This window comes from Pipistrellus hanaki (assembly GCF_964339955.1).
Source record: "Pipistrellus hanaki genome assembly, chromosome: 15".
NCBI classification, from domain to species: domain Eukaryota; kingdom Metazoa; phylum Chordata; class Mammalia; order Chiroptera; family Vespertilionidae; genus Pipistrellus; species Pipistrellus hanaki.
Genome location: NC_140517.1, coordinates 42,147,051 through 42,167,929, shown reverse-complemented (window position 1 = coordinate 42,167,929; position 20,879 = coordinate 42,147,051). Strand labels below are relative to the sequence as shown.

Genomic DNA, 20,879 nt, shown 5'->3' with positions numbered 1-20,879 from the left:
TCTCCATCTCTGCTTTGTTTGTTGTTGTTGTTTGTTTGTTTTTTGTTTTGTTTAATATATTTTATTGATTTTTTACAGAGAGGGAGAGCGAAGGATAGAGAGTTAGAAACACTGATGATAGAGAAACATCGATCAGCTGCCTCTTGCACAACCCCTACTGGGGATGTGTCCGCAACCAAGGTACATGCCCTTGACCGGAATTGAACCTGGGACCTTTCAGTCCTTACTTAGGCCGACGCTCTATCTACTGAGCCAAACCGGTTTTGGCTCTGCTTTTGTTTTTAATTCATTCTCTCTCCCTACTCTCCTTCTGTCCTCCTTCTCAATCTCTCTCTCTCTCTCTGTCTCTCTCTCTCTCTCTCTCTCTCTCTCTCTTTCACACACACACACACACACACACACACACACACACACATCTGGCTGCACCACTAAGGTCTCTCCCTCTGTGTCGGTTTCCCTGGTGCCTGCCCTGAGGCACAGTTGTGGAGGGGCCGGTGCTGGAGGTCTCTGTGTCTCGGGCAGTCTCTGTGTCTCTGGTCCTTGGCCTCTGAGTGGAGTGGGGTGAGTGAAACTGGAAAAGGCCGGGAGAGAAACAGAGCTATGGCCATGGACAGAGGGAGACCTAGAGCCAGCAAGAGACAGAGACAGAGAGAAAGTGAGACAGAAAAGAGCAGAGACGGAGATGGAATCAGACAAACACAGGGACACAGACGTCGATAAGCACAGAGAGGGACAGGGAGGCAGAGAGACAGTGGCAGGGAGCGAGAACAAAGAAAAACAGAGAGGGTCATGAGAACGAAGACGGAGACAGAGATGCTAACAGACACACAGAGACACGGAGCTGAGGGAGGCCGAGAGAGAGAGATAAAGAGCAGAGAGAGAAGTGGAACAAACGGGCAGAGAGAGTCAGAAATGCTCAGGGAGACAGAGACAGAGTGGTAGAAAGAGACAAAGGCGTGAAAGGAGAGAAAAGCAGAGACTGAGAAAGACAGGAGGCAGAAATAAACACGAACCAGAGGTTTCTGGAGCTGGAGAGATGAGGAGAGGAGCTGGAGGAGAGGCACAGGGACCCGTGCCAGGCCCGAGGGCGGCAGGTGCCAGGTGCTGAGGCTCAGCCCAGGAGCGCCCGGCAGCAGCCGTTCCTCCGAGCAGACACGCGTGTGGCGTCTGCGTGTGCCCTGGTCTGTCTCACCCGGCAAGAGCCATGTGTGCCACAGGGCAGGGCCCCGGCGCGGGTTGTGTTTTTGTCACTGGGAGTGTCTGTGTGTGCGGTTTGGTGTCTCCGGGTGTGTCTGTGTGGGTTGTGTTAGTGTGTTGCCAGGCACGTCTGTGCGTATCTCATTTCCCTGACAAGCACCGCCAAGCACCGTGTACAGCAGTGTTTGTGTGTTTGTGTGTTTGTGTGGCTGTGTATTTCCCTGTGCGTGCTGCCTCTGTGTGGTCGTGCGTGACAGAGCATGTGGAGTGCAGGGCCCTGTGTAGCTGCTGGCGGGCCCGTGTTTCTGCGTGACATGGGACACGAAAGAGGAGAGGGGTTACGTCTCTGTGTTCCCCCAAGGGTGGTGCCCTGGGGCCAGTGGTGTGTCAGGAGATCGGGGTGTGACGCTGTGCGAGGTGTGTGTCCCCGTGATGCTGTCGGAGGCTTTCGACTTGTGCCTCTGGCATGTGGTCACACCCTGCACTGTGTGTGCCGGCCTGTGTGTCAGTGTGTGGTGTGTGTCTCTCTGGGTGCTGCACTAGTACGGGTAAGGCCGTGTATCCCTCAGTGAGGTGACCGTGTGTTTTATGTGGAGGTGCGTGTCCTTGTTGGGGGGCCTCTCCTCTCCTGCCCGCAGCGGCCTGGCTGCCCACAGCCAGAGGGTGTTGCGCTGTGAGGTTGTGTATTGCATGTGCGGCAGGCTGTCCTCTGGCGGTGTGTGGGGTGCTGTTGCAGGCCTATCAGCTGCGTCCGCGGGTCCTATCTGCTGAGTCATGTGACACGCGGTGTTTGTCAAAGGCGGCGTGGGGCCGTGTGGGGCCGCTGTGCTCGGTGCCGCTGCATGTGCGTGTGTGCGTGTGTGTGTTTCCCTGTGCGTGCTGCCTTGGTGTGTTCATGTGTGGGGGAGCATGAGGAGTGCGGGGCCCTGTGTGGCTGCTGTACACGGTGCCTGGAAGGGCTTGTCAGAGGCGGTGGTGCATGGTGTCTGTACAGGTTGCATTTGGGCATTGGGGTGCATGTGGCCTGTGCCCCTTCCCCAGGAGCACGATTCTGGGTTGTGTCCTCTGTGATGTCCGTGCCGTTGGGGACTCTGTGTGTCGCTGTGCAACACAGGTCTCTGCCTGCGTCTGTTCACACTGCTCTCCTACTGGCATGTGTCCGGGGCACACTGTGTGTGCTGTGAACCAGCCTCTGGGCATCTGTGTGAGTTGCCATGTGCATGGCATGTGTCCATGTGCATTTTCCCATGTGCTGGGTGATGGGGACTGTCCCCTGTCCCTAAGTGTTGTGTGTCCACATGTGTTGGATATCATTCCTCAGGCGTGAAATGAGAGTGCACTGTTAACACCAGTGTGTGTGTGTGTGTGTGTGTTGTGTGTGTGTGTGTGTGTGTGTGTGTGTGGCATTTGGGCACCACTATGTCAATACCACCTGTGTGTGTGCGAAATACTGGCTGTATGTGTGCTTGGGTAGCTGTGTGTGCATCCGATATGTGGTGTCTGGGTGTGGCTGTGAGTGCCGGGCCATGCTGTGCCCATTTCGGTTGCAATGTTTGTGCCTGTGAGCAGACAGTATTTGGGTGGCTGTGTGTGCCTCCTCGCCGAGTGCCCGAGTGTGTCACCCCGTGAATGTGGTGTCTGGGTGTGGCTGTGGGTTTCAGAACGTGTTGGGAGTTGTGAGTCACTTGGTGTAGGTTGTGTAGTGTGGCCGTGTGTGTTCGGGTCTGTCTGTGACCACGCTGGGTGTGCTGGCGTCACATGGGGCCTGGGCGTGGCCAGACGTAGGTGTGTGCTCACAGGGCAGCCCGTTGTGAGTGGCCGTGGTGTCAGTGTGTCCTGATCCAGGAGGATGCACACTTCTTCCTTGCTCTGCCCCAGGACACGCTCCGGCCCCTCCTTAGCCTGAGCAGCGGGGCTGGGGAGCCTCCTCTGCCCAAGGGCCTCCGGCCCCTCCCTGCCCTGCCCAGCAGACACCACCCCCAGAGGGCACCGCTCTCCGTGCCTCAAAGCGAGAGCCCCAGAGCGGCTGAGCGGAGCAGGCGGAGGACCTGCCAGCCACGGTGGCTGCCCTTTGTGTGCTGCGAGGTGGGGGACCCTGGGCAGGAAGCTGGCTGAGTCCCAAGACCCAGGGGGCCATGGGCGGGGAGCTGGTGCCTGGCCTGGGAGCCCTGAGGCGGCGAAAGCGCCTGCTGGAGCAGGAGAGGTGGCTGGCCTGCTGGGCACTCACCCTGGCGGGAATCGGCATCGGGCTCATGGTGCTGCACGCAGAGATGCTGTGGTTCGGAGGGTGCACGGTGAGTGGAACTCACGCTGGGCCACCGGAGGCTGGGGGCTGAGACTCCCCGGTCAGAGGGAGGAGGGGCCTGGGGGCTGGGACTCCTGGGTCAGAGGGGTCAGAGGGAGGAGGAGCTGGGGGCCTGGACTCTGGGTCAGAGGGAGGAGGGGCTGGGAGCCTGAACTCCTGGGTCTGAGGGAGGAGGGGCTGGGGGCCTGGACTCCTGGGTCAGAGGGGTCAGAGGGAGGAGGAGCTGGGGGCCTGGACTCCTGGGTCTGAGGGAGGAGGGGCTGGGGGCCGGGACTCTGGGTCTGAGGGAGGAGGGGCTGGGAGCCTGAACTCCTGGGTCTGAGGGAGGAGGGGCTGGGGGCCTGGACTCCTGGGTCTGAGGGAGGAGGGCTGGGGGCCTGGACTCCTGGGTGTGAGGGAGGAGGGACTGGGGACCTGGACTCTGGGTCTGAGGGAGGAGGGGGCTGGGGGCCTGGACTCCTGGGTCTGAGGGAGGAGGGGGCTGGGGGCCTGGACTCCTGGGTCTGAGGGCAGAGGGGACTGGGGCTGAGGAGCTTGGGATCTAGGGAGGCAAAGGCTGGGAGTTCTCTCTGCAGAATGAAGGGACAGGGGTCTCAGTCTGTGAAGGTATTGCAGTCAGACAGCTGGAGGTCCAGGACCCCTGGTGTGTGTGTGTGTGTGTGTGTGTGTGTGTGTGTGTGTGTGTGTTGGGGGGGGGGTGTAATCAGATACTCAGGTCCCCAAAGAGCAGATAAGGGCAACGGTAACCCTTGGTTTGGCGAAGGGAGGGTGAGGAGAGGAACTAAGTTCTTCCAGTAGGCGGGTGGCTCCTTGGTCCTTATCTAAACCCGAAAGTTTACCCAGAACCTCAGCACTAAGGGTAGAGGCCAGAAGAAACTGGCTGGAGTGGGGGTGGGAAACGGTCACACACACACACACACACACACACACACACACACTCTGACCCTTCTGTATCATTAAGAAGCCCAACTCCCTCAGAATCTATACGCTGTGCAACCTGGGAAGTAATGGAGACGCAGGCTGATAGCCGGACCCTGGTCCCGGGGGAGGAGGGCCGGCTCCGGGGCTGGAGGAGGAGGCCTGGAGCATCTTTTGGGGACGGACCTGACGGGATAGAGTGAAAGGAAAGGGAAAGCACAGGTGGGGCCCCGACAAGTCCGAGCAGCTCCCCGCACATTCCAGCCCCGCCGGCGGGGCAGCCGCAGGCACGGGGAGGACACGGGTCGGAATTAGCGGCTTGAGGACAGAACAGAATTGCTCAACAGGAAAGGAGGGGTTGGAGACCAGTCTGGGTGAAGGGATGTGGAGTCGGGCTGGTCTGGGCAGGAGGGGGCACTGATTGGAGGAGGTTCTCGGGGGACGGAGGCTCACGCTTGGGAGGCGGGGGTGAGGGAGGGAGGCAGGCGGCTCTCTCCGGTGGCCGGAGCCCCAGGGAAGGTCGGGACAGACTGGCTTCCTGGGCCAGGAGGCCAAGAGGAGGGCAGCGGGCACCGAGGGGGTGGGGCGGCTGAGGCCCATGCCAACAGGAAGCATGGCCGAGCCTACCCCCGCTCCGCGCCCGCTCCCCGCCCGGCAGGGGAGGCGAGGACATGGGAACCCTGGCAGATAGGAAGGCACAAGGGGGTCACTCTGACCCGCCCCGTTCACCTCCTCTCTTTCATTTCGTCTTTCCTTTTCCACCTGCCAGGCTTCTGCCTGCAGCAGTGAGGTTCTGTGGAGCCTGCGAGGCTCTGAGCCCGTTTTCCCGTCTGTAAGCCGGGTGAGGGGTGAAGAACGGGATCCTCGGGGGAGAGGGGGGCTCCCACAGCCCCGTTTCCCTGGCTGCCTTCACGCCGGCATGTCCCCTCCCCACCTCCAGCTCAGTCTAAGGAGCCTGTGGCACAGGGACCCGGACACCCGCTCTCCAGGGGCCAGGGGCTGGAGGAGAGGCAGGTGCCCAGGTCCAGACATGGAGGGGAGCAAGACGGAGGCCCCAGAGCGGCGTGGGGGAGTGTCCAGGGTCCGAGAGGGTGGGCATGGCTGCGGGAGAGGCGCACTGCAGTGTGGGGAGGGGCTGCATCTCGTTGGGCAGCGTTTGGAACAAACGAAAGGCAGAGGCAGGCCGAAACCTGTTTGACTCAGTGGATGGAGCATCAGCCTGCGGACTGAAAGGTCCGGGGTTCGAATCCAGTCAAGGGCATGTACCTTGGTTGCAGCACATCCCCAGTGGGGGGTGTGCAGGAGGCAGCTGGTCGATGTTTCTAGCTCTCTATCCCTCTCCCTTTCTCTCTATAAAAAAATCAATAAAATAGCCGAAACCGGTTTGGCTCAATGGATAGAGCGTTGGCTTGGGGACGGAAAGGTCCTGGGTTCAATTCCGGTCAAGGGCATGTACCTTGGTTGCGGGCACATCCCCAGTAGGAGGTGTGCAAGAGGCAGCTGATCGATGACTCTCTCTCATCGATGTTTCTAACACTCAATCTCTCTCCCTTCCTCTCTGTACGAAATCAATAAAATACATTTTAAAAAATCAATAAAATATATTTTAAAAAAATAAAAATAAAAAGGCAGAGACGGGGGAGGAGGTTCCAGAGAGGGGTGGAGGGGTGGGGAGGGCCGTGGACAACAGCACCATTGTTCAGGCTGCGGGGGGCAGGCCCGGGAGCAGGAAACTGGCTCTCTTCCCCTGCAGGGGGCGGGGGGGGGGGGGCTGCTCCCTCAGGGGCGCTGGCAGCATCTCAGGAGAAGCAGGTGGGAGCCCAGGTGGTCTCATTCTCCTGACACCCCTTCCCCCCCGCCCCGGCTCCCCCAGGCAGGGACACCCTCCCAGCTCCTCCTGGGGAATCTGGCCATCCCAATCCCCTCTCCGTCCTCCCCTGGACTCCTCCAAGGCGCTGCCACACGAAGTGGGAGAAGCCTGCTCTGTGGCTTCTGGGTGCCATGTCCTTCCCGCCAGATCGGCCCCGGGCTTAGAGCCAGGAGAGGGGGCGGCAGGTCAGGGAGAGGAGAGGCAGGACACAGGAGGGGGCGAGGGTCTTCCTCTGAGCCCCTCGGGGACTCAGCCCCCTGTGTGAGGGCAGGGAGGGTGTCATTCATTCCTTGGGTGCTGAGTGACAGTCTCTAGGCCCCCTGAGAATTGGGGCATGGGGGTGGGACTTGAAGTTGCTATCTAGGGCAAGGCCAGCTGGGTGGGAAGGGAAGGGCAGGGGGCACACTTTAGAGGCCAAATAAATGTCTGCTTCTGGGTTTGGGGGTGAGGGAGGCGGGCAGGTCTCTAGTGATTTTTTTTTTGGGAGGGGGGGTGCAGGCACACCCCCACATACACACAAACCACGGAGGAACACAGACCCACAGAGCCTCCTGGAGCAGCCCCAGCCCTTCCTCCACCTGCAGCGCCATCTCCCTGGCACGCTGAGGGCCTGCCCCCCGGCCTCTGTCCACTCTGCCCCTTCCGGAGAGGACGGGAGAAGGAGAGAAACATCAATGGGAATCATTGGTGGGCTGCCTCCTGCACGCCCCTCCCCCCCTACTGGGGATCAAGCCCGCAACCTGGGCATGTGCCCTGACCGGGAATTGAACCGTGACCTCCTGGTTCCTAGGCCGATGCTCAGCCGCTGAGTGACCACGGCCAGGCTGAGGAGCTATTTTGGATGGGGTAGTGGCCGGGAATTAAGAAGGAATGTGAATCGCCCTAGCCGGTTTGGCTCAGTGCATAGACTGTCTGGCCTGCGGACTGAAGGGCCACGGGTTCGATTCTTGTCAAGGGTGAAAGATGAAATAGAGAGGGCTGGAGATCGAGATGCCAGGACACAAGCTTGATTGAAGAGAAGAGTACCACTGCCAGCTGCTTCCAGAGAGAGCGGAAGAGAGCGAGGGCTGGGGCACAAGCACCTTTAAGGGGAGGAAAGAGAGGGGACGGGGCTTAGGGCACTCAGCACATGCTGATTGGTGGTTTCATGGAAGGCCTATGGGACCTAGGGACTTAGGAATCGGGGGCTTAGGGTGTTTGGCAGGTGCTGATTGGTGGTTCAGTGCTCAGGAATGTCCGGCTGCAGGTGGAGTTTTCGTCTGTCCATCAGTTGGAGGAAGGGAGGACCTATCAAAGGCCTATGGACTGAAGAGTCCCAGGTTCGATTCTAGCCAAGGGCACATGCCTGTTTTGTGGGCTCCATCCCCAGTAGGGGGCATGCAGGAGGCAGCCAATCAATGATTCCCTGTCATCATTGATGTTTCTATCTCTCTCTTTCTCTCCCTTCCTCTCTGAAATCAATAATATATATATATATTTTTAATTTTTTATTGATTATGGTATCACATAATTGTCCTCATCCCCCCAAACCCCTCCCTACATATGCCCTCACTCCCCGTTGTCCACGGCCACTGGCACACAAGTCCTTTGGTTGATCTCTTCCCCTTACCCCCACCCTCCCCTACGTTCCCTCTGAGGTTTGAGAGTCTGATCGCTGCTTCTCTTCCTCTGGGTTTGTTTTTGTTCATCAGTCTATGTTGTTCATCATTTCCTCTAGATGTGTGAGATCATGTGATCTAAGAAATGCCCTTGTAAGAACCTAAACTGAGACAAGCCATAATGGTTATGCTGAGACGCAAATGAATCAGTCTGTAGTGAGTTCCTTTCTGGGCCAACAGTTCTTCTGAGTCTCAATTTCAATGTCAAATAGTTCCTTATGCATACATGTCAGCCATGCTATTTTAGATCTGGTTGATGGACAATATCTATCTATCTATATCTATATCTATATCTATATCTATATCTATATCTATATATTTTTAAGAAGGAATGTGCATTTCCAGCTCTCCTCTGAGGGATGTGGGTCCGAGGAGAAGGGCAGAGGAGGAGGAGGAGCAGCCAGGGCTGTCTGGTTGAGAAGGATGGGGACCAGAGGATGGGTTTGAGACTTCCCGGAATTGAGATGTCGGGAGGCACTGGGTTGTGGCTTGTGGGAAAAGGAGTCCAGGGAACTGGGAAGGGAGAAGGAGAGGCGGTTAGGGAGGAAGGTAGAGGAGGCCGAGGGAAGAGACCTGGGACCTCACCCCTTTCCCTCTCTCTCCCCACAGTGGGCGTTCTACCTGTTCCTGGTTAAGTGCACCATCAGCATCTCCACCTTCCTGCTCCTCTGCTTCATCGTGGCCTTTCATGCCAAAGAGATCCAGGTAGCATGGGCCCCGCCCCAACCCCTTCCTTCTGCCGCCAGCCCCCCGCCACGCCCTGCCGGCTCACACTTTCCACCCTCCTCCTCCTCCTCCTCCTCCTCCTCCTCCTCCTCCTCCTCCGGGCTGAGTAATGAGGTTCCTCTGCCTGAGATGCGTCCACACCCTCACCCCCTGGGACGGGATGAGCTGTGGACAGGCCAACAGGGCCTCCTGAGCAGCCGCTTCCCTTCCCCCACCTGCACCCCGTCTCCCCCCCCACACACACACACACACACTCACGGATGCTCAGTTCCTGCCCCCAGGCCTCTGTCCACTCTGCCCCCGGCAGCCTCACGTCAGGCCCAGCCTCCCAGATCTCAGTCCTCCATCTCTGAATCCCCACCTATTCCAATCCCAAGCAGCCTGAGACCCCCCACCCCCACCCCCAGGGGCTATGCCCACACCTCCCTGCCCCCACTCCTGCGCTCCCCTCTGTGCCAGTGCCCTCCTGACTCAGAAGCCCTTCCCACCCATTCCTCCCTCCAGCGTCATGTCTCTCCACCCCTGACCCCCTCCGGTGCACCCCCGTCCCCAGATCCTGTTCCCTCCTCCCTGCCCCCCTGTAAGACGGGGCTATGGGTCATGTGCCCTGATGGCCCTTGCCGGGCTGGTATGTAAGAGGTGCTTGGCACAAAGTACACATGACCGCTCACCGCAGTCGTGTGAGCCGTGAAGTGTCCTGAGCTTGTGGCCTGGCTGGGCCACGGCCGGCCGACCTGCGGGACCTGGGCCTCTGCTCCCACACCTGTAGCATGGGGGTAATAACACTTTCACCCCCACGTGCTGGGAGCACTCCCTGAGCCACAGCATGTAAGCGGCCCCCGCACACCCAACACGCCCCCTGGGCGTCAGCTGTGGTCACGCTCACGGTGTGTGACCACGCTCACTGCACACATGCATGTCCCAGACACAGGGCTGGGAGGTGGCCCCAGGGATTGGAGGGGAAGCTCCAGGAAGGCAGGAGTTTTTATCTATTTATTTTTATTTTTTAAAATATATTTTATTGATTTTTTACAGAGAGGAAGAGAGAGGGATAGAGAGCTAGAAACATCCATGAGAGAGAATCATCAATCAGCTGCCTCTTGAACACCCTCTATTGGGGATGTGCCTACAACCAAGGTACATGCCCTTGACTGGATTCGAACTTGGCACCTTTCAGTCCGTAGGCCGACCCTCTGTCCACTGAGCTAAACTGGTTTTGGCGGCGAGTTTCTGTCTTTTGTTCCCATCAGTTCCTAGAACAGTGTTTCCCAAACTTCGCTCATGATGAGAATCACCTGGTGAAGTTATTAAAATACAGATTCCTGAATCCCAACTGAGAAGTGCTAAACTAGAATTTTTGGGAACATATAGGTAAAATTGTACACTTAACTTAGTGCTCTGTCTTAGAGCACTAGTTAAGCATATGATCAACTTAGTGCTCTGCCTTAGAGCACTAGTTAAGCATATGATCAACTTAGTGCTCTGACTTAGAGCACTAGGTAAGCATACAACTAACAATGCTCTGCCTTAGAGCACTAGTTAAGTATACAATTAACTTGGTGCTCTGCCTTAGAGCACTAGTTAAGTATACAAGTTTACCTATATGTTCTCAAAAATTCTAATCTTTTAAAAAATATATATATTTTATTGATTTTTTTTTTTTACAGAGAGGAAGAGAGAGGGATAGAGAGTTAGAAACATCAATGAGAGAGAATCATCGATCAGCGGCCCCCTGCACAACCCCTACTGGGGATGTGCCCGCAACCCAGGTACATGCCCTTGACCGGAATTGAACCTGAACCTTTCAGTCCGCAGGCGAACGCTCTATCCACTGAGCCAAACCGGTTTCGGCAGTTCCCCAAAATTCTAGTTTAGCCCTTCTTAGTTGGGATTCAGGAATCTGTATTTTAACAACTCCACCAGGTGATTCTCATCGTGAGAGAAGTTTGGGAAACACTGTCCTAGAACAATCTCAGGCGCCTGGGAGGCCAGGGACACATAGTAGGGCCTCCCAGGCGCCTGGAAGGGGGCTGCCCTTGCAGGGAGGGGGGAAGGGGAGGAACGGCCTCCTCCAGCGCTGCCCCGCTCCGCGCCCACCCTCCGGGCCCACGCCCCTGCGCTATCTGCCTCCTGCCCTGGCCTGGCGGCGGGCGCGGCCCCCTTATCTCCGGGCAGCAGGCTGGCGTCCGGCGCCTGGCCTCCATGTGACCCCCCTCCTTCCCCTCCTTCTCCCCCGGTTCGCACCCTCCCTCCCCGCAGCTGTTCATGACGGACAACAGCCTCCGGGACTGGCGCGTGGCGCTGACGGGGCGGCAGGCGGCGCAGATCGTGGTGGAGCTGGCGGTGTGCGGGCTGCACCCGGCGCCCGTGCGGGCCCCGCCGTGCCCGCTGCCCAGCGCGCCGCAGCCCTGGCCGGGCTTCCTGAGCCAGGGCGAGGCGCTGCTGTCGCTGGCCATGCTGCTGCGCCTCTACCTGGTGCCCCGCGCCGTGCTGCTGCGCAGCGGCGTGCTGCTCAACGCGTCCTACCGCAGCATCGGCGCGCTCAACCAGGTCCGCTTCCGCCACTGGTTCGTGGCCAAGCTCTACATGAACACGCACCCCGGCCGCCTGCTGCTGGGCCTCACGCTGGGCCTGTGGCTCACCACCGCCTGGGTGCTGTCGGTGGCCGAGAGGTGAGGGTGCTGGGTGCTGGGTGCTGGGGTGTGGGGTGGTACCAGGAGCCACTGGGGGAGCCGCTTGCAGCAGCAGCGCCCTGCTGAGCGCCCTGCTGGCGTGCAGGTTGGGTGTCCCTGGGGCCCAGCCGTGGAGAAGGCCATTGTCCACATGTGTCCAGGCCGGCCCCAGCCCTTCCTCCACCTGCGGCCTCCCCCTCCCCGGGCACGCGCAGAGCCTAGGAAGCCCCTCCCTTCCTGCTTCCGGGCCTCTCCGGCCTCAGGTGCCAGGCATCTGTCTGCTCCGGCTCAGAGCCCAGGCCTGGCCAAGCACGGCGTCTGCCTCGGAGGGGCCAGCACAGATGCCGTGTGGGTGCTCCCCGTGATGCCCACGGGGGGTTGTTTGGGGGCCACTCTGAAAGAGAATGCCCGAAGGCCGTGGTGGGCAAACTGCGGCTCTCGAGCCACATGCGGCTCTTTGGACCCCTTGAGTGTGGCTCTTCCACAAAACACCACGAACCTGGGCGAGTCTGTTTCGAAGAAGTGGTGTTAGAAGAAGCTTAAGTTTAAAAAATTTGGCTCAAGTTTAAAAAATTTGGCTCTCAAAAGAAATTTCAATGGTTGTCCTGTTGGTATTTGGCTCTGTTGGACGAATGAGTTGGCCGACCACGGCCCTAAGGGAACTGGTACCTGATTCCAGGCTGCCTGCTGGGCATCCTTCGCCCTGATGCTGGGCCTGTGCCCTTTCCGAACTTCAGATGATATCTCTCTCTATTCCCTCCCGCCTCTCCCCCCGCCTCTCTCTCTCTCTCTCTCTCTCTCTCTCTCTCTCTCTCTCTCTCTCTCTCTCTCTCTCTCTCTCTCTCTCTCTCTCTCTCTCTCTCTCTCACACACACACACACACACACACACACACACACACACGATTGGGGGTAACCTTAGCACATGGTTCTCAGAGTGTGGTTCCGGGCCAGCAGCATCACCTGAGAACTTGTTGCAAAGCCAAATTCTCAGGCCCCGTCCGGACAGGATTTAAACTCTCTGACAGGCGGGGCCAAGCAATTTGTCTTAACAAGTGACTGGGATGCCCACTCACGTGTAAAGTTTGCCTGGCATAGGATTCTGGGGGGGAGGCGGAGAGGGAGAGACCTGGCTTCAGATCGCTCCTCTCCAAGCTTGTTTTCCCATCTGTACAATGGGACCATTTTCACCAATTCCACCAGCTTTCAAGTCTCCCTGGCATTCCCATCTTTGTCGTTTTAAGCTTCATCTGGCAGGCCCTCCCCTCAGGGTCCCCAGTTGGGGAATCGGTCATGATCAGGGTCAACGAATGGTGCTCCCGCCATGTTTATCTGAAGAACAGGACGCTGGGGCGGGAGTCACATCTCTAACTCCTAAGGCAGAGGTCCTCCCTCCAGTGTGGCTGTACTTTGGGATGAGGAGGCAGCTTATTTACAGCACAGACTCAACCCCCACTTCTTCTTTTTTTTTTTTTTTAATATATTTTATTGATTTTTTTACTGAGAGGAAGAGAGAGGAATAGAGAATTAGAAACATCAATGAGAGAGAAACATCGATTAGCTGCCTCCTGCACACCCCCCACTGGGGATGTGCCCGCAACCAAAGTACATGCCCTTGACCGGAATCGAACCTGGGACCCTTGAGTCTGCAGGCCGACGCTCTATCCACTGAGCCAAACCGGTTAGGGGCCAGCCTCCACGTATAGACACTCCTTCAGTGGGTCTGAGCTGTGGTTCCCTACTGACCCCGATGCAGGAGGGGTCTGTGGGCCAGAGTTGTCCAAGTCCTGATTTTTTCTTTTCTTTTCTTTCTTCTTCTTCTTCTTCTTCTTCTTCTTCTTCTTCTTCTTCTTCTTCTTCTTCTTCTTTTTTTTTTTTTTTAATATATTTTATTACAGAGAGGAAGGGAGAGAGATAGAGAGAAACATCGATGACGGAGAAACATCGATCAGCCGCCTCCTGCAGCTGGGGATGCACATGCCCTTGACAGAAATCGAACCCGGGACGCTTCAGTCCGCAGGCCGATGCTCTATCCACTGAGGCAAACCGGTTTTTGCAAGTCCTGATTTTCGATCCCTTCCATGGCTGGACCGAAATGTCCCCTTCTATGAAGTGAGGGGGAAATGTAGGGTCCCACCAAGACTTTGCAGAGTCCCACCCACCCTTTCAGTCCCGATGGGGCCGCCTCTAGGCCAGACGGCTCCCATTCCTCTGGGCGGATGCAGCCCCTGCCAGGGTCTGACACGTGGACTCCGGGCTGGGTTTCTGCCCCCTCCACCCTCCACCCTCCACCACACACTCTGAATACAGCAGCCTGATAGCCTCACCGACACTGAGCAGGCTTTGGAACCGGCTGCACCAGGTTCAAGTCCCACAGACCAGAGAGGTTGAGCGTCCAGCCCAGCTCACACAGGCAGGCTCTCCAAAGCCCAGAACTTACTGTTTTTGTTGGGGGGGGGGGGGGGGTTGTGTGTTTTTTCTTGGTGCTTTTTGGGACTGTGGGTATGTATTAGGAAGGAGGGTATCAGACACCCGGGGACTCCTGGAGCCATTTCAGATCTAACCCGTCCTTCCCCATAGGCAGGCTGTTAACGCCACCGGACACCTCTCAGACACTCTGTGGCTGATCCCCATCACCTTCCTGACCATCGGCTACGGGGACGTGGTGCCGGGCACCACGTGGGGCAAGATTGTTTGCCTCTGCACCGGCGTCATGGTGAGTACGGGCGCCTCAGGGACCCTCCCCTCTTCCGCACTGGCTCCAGGGGGCCACGGAGCCAACAGGGGCGGGCAGGGCCGCCCCATAGCCCCAGTCCCTCACTGGGACACAGCCCCCAGCCCCATGTCCTTATAAAACACAGGACTCCATCCCTGAACCCTTGCTCTCTCTGAAACCTCCTCCTCCTCAGGAACACCAGGCCCCGAACTTCCCAGCTCCATTTCCTTCCAGAGTCCAGGAACCTACCCTGAGCCCCATCGAGCCTCCTCCCGTCCCCCCGCCCCCTCCTCCTCCCCCCCCCCCCCCCAGTCATCCAGGACTCGGGCACCGTTTCCCAGCCCTGGGAGAGGAATCCACGCTCCCAGCCTCCGTCCAGGCTACAGACTCTCATCAGGAAGAGTGTGCCTTGGGGACCCAGGCTGCCTGGGGACACATCCCGCTCCTGCCACTTCCTGGCTGGGAGCGAGCCATGCACCTCCCAGGCCTCGGTTTCCTCGGCTATGAAATCCCCCACCCCCTCCTCTCTCTGACCCAGGAGGCCCCCAGCCCCTCCTCCCTCACACCCAGGAGTCCAGGCCCCCAGCCCCTCCTCCCTCAGACCCAGGAGTCCAGGCCCCCAGCCCCTCCTCCCTCACACCCAGGAGTCCAGGCCCCAGTCCTCCTCCCTCAGACCCAGGAGTCCAGGCCCCCAGCCCCTCCTCCCTCAGACCCAGGAGTCCAGGCCCCCAGCCCCTCCTCCCTCAGACCCAGGAGTCCAGGCCCCCAGCCCCTCCTCCCTCAGACCCAGGCCCCCAGCCCCTCCTCCCTCACACCCAGGCCCCCAGCCCCTCCTCCCTCACACCCAGGCCCCCAGCCCCTCCTCCCTCACACCCAGGAGCTCAGGCTCCCAGGCCCCTCCTCCCTCACACCCAGGAGCCCAGGCCCCCAGGCCCCTCCTCCCTCACACCCAGGAGCCCAGGCCCCCAGTCCCTCCTCCCTCAGACCCAGGCCCCCAGCCCCTCCTCCCTCAGACCCAGGCCCCCAGGCCCCCAACCCCTCGGGTTCCTGAGGAGAGTAAATGAACTGAAACATGTACAGGATCTCAAAGGGTGCCCAGCACACAGGAGATGCTCAGGAAAGCGGGGTGGGGGGTGTTATAATGGTCCCAGGCATCTGTCACCCCCCCAGCACCAGTGCCCTCAAGGACGAGGCAGAGGCTCTCCAGCCCCAGGAGGCCTCCTTCCAGAGTCAGCCTCCTCCTGAATCCAGACATTCCCCCTTTCCGCTTCCTAGAGCCAGGCACCCAGTTCCTCCCATGCAGCCCTGATCTCCCCTCCTCCCCCCATCCCCCCGGGTTCCAACACCAATGCCTTGGCCTTCAGGAGACCGGCGCCCCTTACCCTCAGGGGCTCAAGCCGCCAGTCCCCAGCCCTGATGGTGTCCCAGGGAGGACATGCTGGATCCCCAGGGAGGAGGGTGATGGCCACCTGGGTGTGAGCAGCAGGAGCCTGAGGCCTGCCCCTTGCCCAGCCCAGCCCTCCTCTCCTCCTCCATTCATACCCTTAACCCGGTGGTCAGCAACCTTCGGCTCACAACCTCGGTTTGCTGCTCTGGTGACTAATGAGTTTGCCGATCGCCACCTTAACCAAAGAGAATATTTTGATGGTGTCAATACACACAAGAGTTCATCCCAGACCCGTACTTTCTAATCCTCACTCCCCGCTTGGAGCTGTTTGTCTGTCTGTCACTTAGGGGTGGTCGGGCCTGCCTTCTGTGGCTGTTGGAGGATTACAGAGTGGGGGTGGGGGGGAGTGGGGGGCATAGGAGAGCTGGTGGAACAGGACTGGCTAGAGAGCCCCACAGCCCTGTGTCAGTGCCTGCTGTGCCCACAGGGCGTCTGCTGCACAGCCCTGCTGGTGGCCGTGGTGGCTCGGAAGCTGGAGTTCAATAAGGCGGAGAAGCATGTGCACAACTTCATGATGGACATCCAGTATGCCAAGGAGGTGAGGGCGGGCCCCAGGGGAGTCCCAACCCCAGCTCCCTCCTCTCTCCTCCCTCAGACCCAGGCCCTCAGCTCCTCCTTCCTCAGACCCAGGAATCCAGGCCCCCAACCTCTCCTTCCTCATACCCAGGAGTCCAGGTCCCCAGCTCCTCCTCCCTCAGACCCAGGCCCCTAGCCCTTCCTCTCTCAGACCCAGGAGCCCAGGCCCCCAGTCCCTCCTCCCTCAGACCCAGGCCCCCAGCCCCCTCTTCCCAGAGCCCAGGGGTCAGTCTGCGCTGACACTGTGCCCCCTCCCCCAGATGAGGGAGTCTGCTGCCCGAGTGCTGCAAGAGGCCTGGATGTTCTACAAACATACGCGCAGGAAGGACTCCGGAGCTGCCCGCAGGCACCAGCGCAAGCTGCTGGCTGCTATCAACACGTGAGGGCTGTCGTGTGTGTATGTGTGTGCGGGAGCCCACACCCACGTGCACCCACATGGGGGGAGGGGATTGGTGTGTGTGGTGTGTGTGTGTGTGTGTGTGTGTGTACAGCCGCATGCACCGTGTGTGACTGAACAGATATTGCTTGGCCCTCTTCGTGACTGTGAGTCTGCGGTGGCTGACTTTGCATATCTCGGGGTGTCTGTGGACCCCCAGACCTGGGTCTCTCCCAGGGAGGTGGACTCATGGGTGCAGCCCCCACTTCAGCTTTCTAGCAGCTTTTCCTCCTTGTATGGTATCTACGTGGGTCTCTCCTCCCCTCACCGCCCCCCTTGCATTAGGGCCACAACTGGGGACCAGGCTTATGGGAAAACTGAACCCCTGCTTCTTCCCACAGGTTCCGCCAGGTGCGGCTGAAACACCGCAAGCTCCGGGAGCAGGTGAACTCCATGGTGGACATCTCCAAGGTGCGGGGTCCCGCGGGAGCGGGGCGGGAGGCGGGGCCGCGGGCAGGGAGACCTGGCTCGGGGCCGGGGAGCGCCGGCCAGGGCCGGCACACAGGCACTCAGGAAAGGTCTGCGGCTGATGGATGAATGAGTGATGCAATCCCGAGTTTCTAAAAGTCACGTATGATACAGAGAGATCCTTTTTAAACTTAAAAGAAAAACAATGGCACAACTCCAGTGTTTGGTTGTAAATTATTTTCACTGTCAACTTACTTACCTGTGAACGGATATAAAATTCCTTCAAACTCTGACTCTTACGCAATAATAAAACCAAAGCAAATATACAAACCAAGCCCAAGCACACACGGCAAGGCCAATAAAAGGCGCACGCACGGCACTGGTATGGGGAAGGGAGGCTGTCTCGGTGAAACTCAATCTCTGCTGCCCCTGGGAAGAGGGGCCCGGGACCAGGGTGCCTCGCCTGCCTGGACACGCTCGCCCCTCGGGGTGGGGCCTCACGCCCCTCGGCTGGGCTCCCGCGCCCTTTGCTCACCCCGTGGCCTTTGCCTTTCCTCATTAGTCTGTGACAGTTCAAACAGTGGCCCCCGGCGCCCCTGCCAGGGTAAACACAGCCCCGGATACAGGCCTCGGCGAGGAGGCCGTGGCCTCGGTCTGCCGGAACTGACAGGCGATAATTTCCCAAGATTATCTTGCCGTCCAGCACAGAATTAGAGACTTCTCAGAGAAAGCTCCCCTGCCCTCACGGAGGAAGCTGTGAGTCCTGGTGTGAGAAGGCAGGGGAAGGGGGTAGGTGGGTTTTTAAAGTCAGGCGTTCGTCAGTCCCACAAGTATTTTTTTAAAAATATATATTTTATTGCCGAAACCGGTTTGGATCAATGGGTAGAGCGTTGGCCTGCGGACTCAAGGGTCCCGGGTTCGATTCTGGTCAAGGGCATGTACCTTGGTTGCTGGCCCTCAGTACCCTCCCCTTTATTGCAGGAGGCAGCTGGTCGATGTTCCTCTCTCATCTATGTTTCTAACTCTCTATCCCTCTCTCTTCCTCTCTGTAAAAAAATTAATAATATATATATATATAATATATATGACAATAAAAAAATCATAATATCAATTTATAGGGTCAGCAGTCCCATGAGTATTAGTGAGAACCTACAAGGTCCTAGGCCCTGTGGTAGGGGCTGCTTCGGGCCTGTCCATGAACTGCCCAGGCCTGTTTCCTCGGCTGTAAATATGGGGACGGGATTCTCACTCCCCATGACTTTCAGGATTTTGCCAAGTAGTGGGAGATGGGGGGGGGGAGGTGATAGAGGTCAATACTTTGTACCTGTTACAATTGAGGATAAACCCTGAGGGCCCGTCACTAAATGTTCGTTCCACTGCCTTCCTCCGCCGGACAGGGGGGCTGTACCTCAGTCCTGACGCCTCCGTCCCTCTCCCTGACCAGATGCACATGATCCTGTGTGACCTGCAGCTGGGTCTGAGCAGCTCGCACCAGGCCCTGGAGAAGCGGATCGACACCCTGGCAGGGAAGCTGGACACCCTGACGGAGCTGCTCAGCACGGCCCTGAGGCAGCTCCCGGAACCCAGCCAGGAGGCCACATAGCGGGTACGGGGCGGGGGCGTGGGTGGGAGAGCGTTCCGGAGGAAAGGGGTCCGGTCTGCACCCGGACGGTGAGGGGGGCCGGGGACGGCCCGAGACAGCACCGGCTGTGCTGGGGAGAAAGGACTCCGGGCCTGGGATGGGATGGCAGGGGCGGAAGGCCACGTTTCTTCTGCCCTGTGCTGGCCCTCAGGACCCGCCCCTTTATTGCTAGGAATCTGTCTGTCCCTCTCTCTGCCTGTCCCTGGGCCCCTGCTCTGCCTCTGCCCAAATGCCGGCTGCTCCTGATCTCTTGGTGCTGGGTACACCCACCCTCTTACTTCCTCCTCTGCCCACTGGTTTCTGTCCGCCTCCACTTCCATGTCCCCGCTCTAGCTCCTCCTCTGGTGTCTGGTCTGACGTCCATCCATCTCCCTTTGTCTCCCCAGGACCCATGGAGGAAGAACCAGGCTACTTTTCCCAAGGATTGAAGTCAAGGACATTCTCTCTTCTACTCCTGGCCCAGCCCTATGACTAAAACACCTCAAATGCAAGGCCTGCGGGGGCCCCACCTCGGGGTGGGTTGACTCACTGAGGCTGCTGGAGGGACACCGGCTGAAGGAGGGAGGCCGCGGCCCATCCTGGAGGCCCCACATGGGAAAATGGTCACCACTACCCCACGTACCCTCAACAAAACATCCTCACTGTGCTGCTACCGATGACCCCCAGCTTCTGGGGGCTGAGACAGCTGGGGCCCAGAGTCCAGGGTCCTGAGGCGCCTCAGTTACCGCTGGTCGGCAGAGCTGAAGGAGCCAGGCCTGAAGCTGGACGAGGCAGGAGGTGGCGCCCCCTGGTGGGAGAGCAGGAGGACACTATTTTTCTAGAGTTGCAGAGAATATGGTGGGAGAGGAGGTGGAGGGGGTGAAGGGATTCACCGGTATCTGTTCTTACACTTTGTAATAAATTTTACACAAAGACAGGCGTCGCTGTTTCTTTCTAAACATGCCCACACTTCACACAGGCAGCTCATCCAATGGAAGACCCTTATCCTGCCCTGTCTGAACCTCAGTTTCCCCGTCTGTAAAGCAGAGGCCCTTCCTAAGCGCCCTCCCGTGTCTGAAGGCTTCAGAGTCCTCAACCACCTCCCCTCCTAGCTCTGAGACTAAGAACAGATTCAGGCAGATTCCAGCTCCGCCATCCACTGGCTGTGCGACTGGGACAAACGCTCCCATCGCCCTGAATATTTTATTTCACCTGTAAAATGGGCCACCCCCATGGAACTGGGCCAGAACAGAATGGCACAGAGGGTCAGGAATTCAGTGAGAACCAAATACGGAAGATAGTCAGTCTTTGTATTATTCTATTGATTTTCAGACCATGCTCAGCTGCCCCTTTTCTCTCTTCTGCCCTTTTCCCCTCACTGAAACCTAGATGACAACTCACCCATCAGGAGACTAAACCACCCTAAACCACCCCCCTATACCCACATCTGCTAGGACTCAGTCAGGAAGAGGGAGGGGGCTGGCACTTTCGGAGATCCCACTGTGCTCCCATTTTATAGATCACCAAGATCACCCCCCACCCTACCCCGCCTCACCCCACCGCACCCTGCTGTACAGATACAGAAACTGCGGGTAAGTGGAGCCAGACCTGACACCGAGAACCAGGGCTGCAGGGTCCAGATTCACACCCAGCCTGTCTCCCTGTGCCCCGAGGGAGATGAGTCAGAGGCACAGTGGCCACGGGGCTCGAACCCAGGTCTCACTTCCTACAAGTGGCTTCGCTCCCCTTTGAGAGGCTGACTCATGCTCACTTCCCTGGAGCTTCGGGGAAGCTGGGCCCCAAGTCATCCTCCTCTGCTGAGCTATCTTTGGATTTCCCTCCAAATCCGCAGCCAGCCGCACCCCTCAGCCCTGCTAAACTGGGGCCTGCACCGCCCACTGCCGGACTGCCCTTCCTCGCCACCAGCCCTCCTGGAGGGTAACGGAGACAGGAACCCGATGGAACCTCTGAAGACACTTCCAACAGGCTCTCCCCCCAGGAAGCCCTCCTCAGTGTCGCCTGGTAACCTGCCAAACTCCTTCATCTGGGACCACTCTTTCTCCGGCCCCCTCCAACCCCCTTTAGTTGGCAAACTCCTTCCTCCTCCTCCTTTGGGCCTTGGCTTAGATGTCCCCGCTCCCAGGAAGTCCCCTGAAGCTTCCATAGCCTAAGGTGACCAGATGTCCCGATTTTTAACAATTTGTCCCTCGTCCCGAGGCGTTTTTAAAAAGTCCCAATTAAATCGGGATGCGGGGACAAATTGTTAAAAAGCGGGACGTCTGGTCACCTTACCTTAGCCCCGTGAGCCTGCTCACAATATTTACCGGGCC

At 58.5% G+C, this 20,879-nt stretch overlaps 1 protein-coding gene across 2 annotated transcripts; it reads left to right on the top strand.

The window, feature by feature from the left end:
* The first annotated feature begins 1,651 nt into the window (after positions 1-1,651).
* On the top strand, positions 1,652-19,484 carry KCNN4 (potassium calcium-activated channel subfamily N member 4). Of its 2 annotated transcripts, none has more exons than XR_014792862.1 (9): positions 1,652-3,491; positions 8,558-8,653; positions 10,934-11,346; positions 13,926-14,061; positions 15,936-16,046; positions 16,345-16,463; positions 16,862-16,931; positions 18,326-18,534; positions 18,957-19,484. XR_014792862.1 is itself a non-coding variant. In XM_084860766.1 (9 exons), exons 1-8 carry the CDS (start codon positions 3,333-3,335, stop codon positions 18,529-18,531), a joined length of 1,263 nt encoding a protein of 420 aa, XP_084716892.1. In that variant the 5' UTR covers positions 2,605-3,332; the 3' UTR covers positions 18,532-18,534; positions 18,957-19,484. The 2 variants fall into 2 exon arrangements, 1 of the variants encoding a protein (XP_084716892.1); XM_084860766.1 differs by having other exon boundaries at positions 2,605-3,491; positions 18,373-18,534.
* Positions 19,485-20,879: the final 1,395 nt, after the last annotated feature.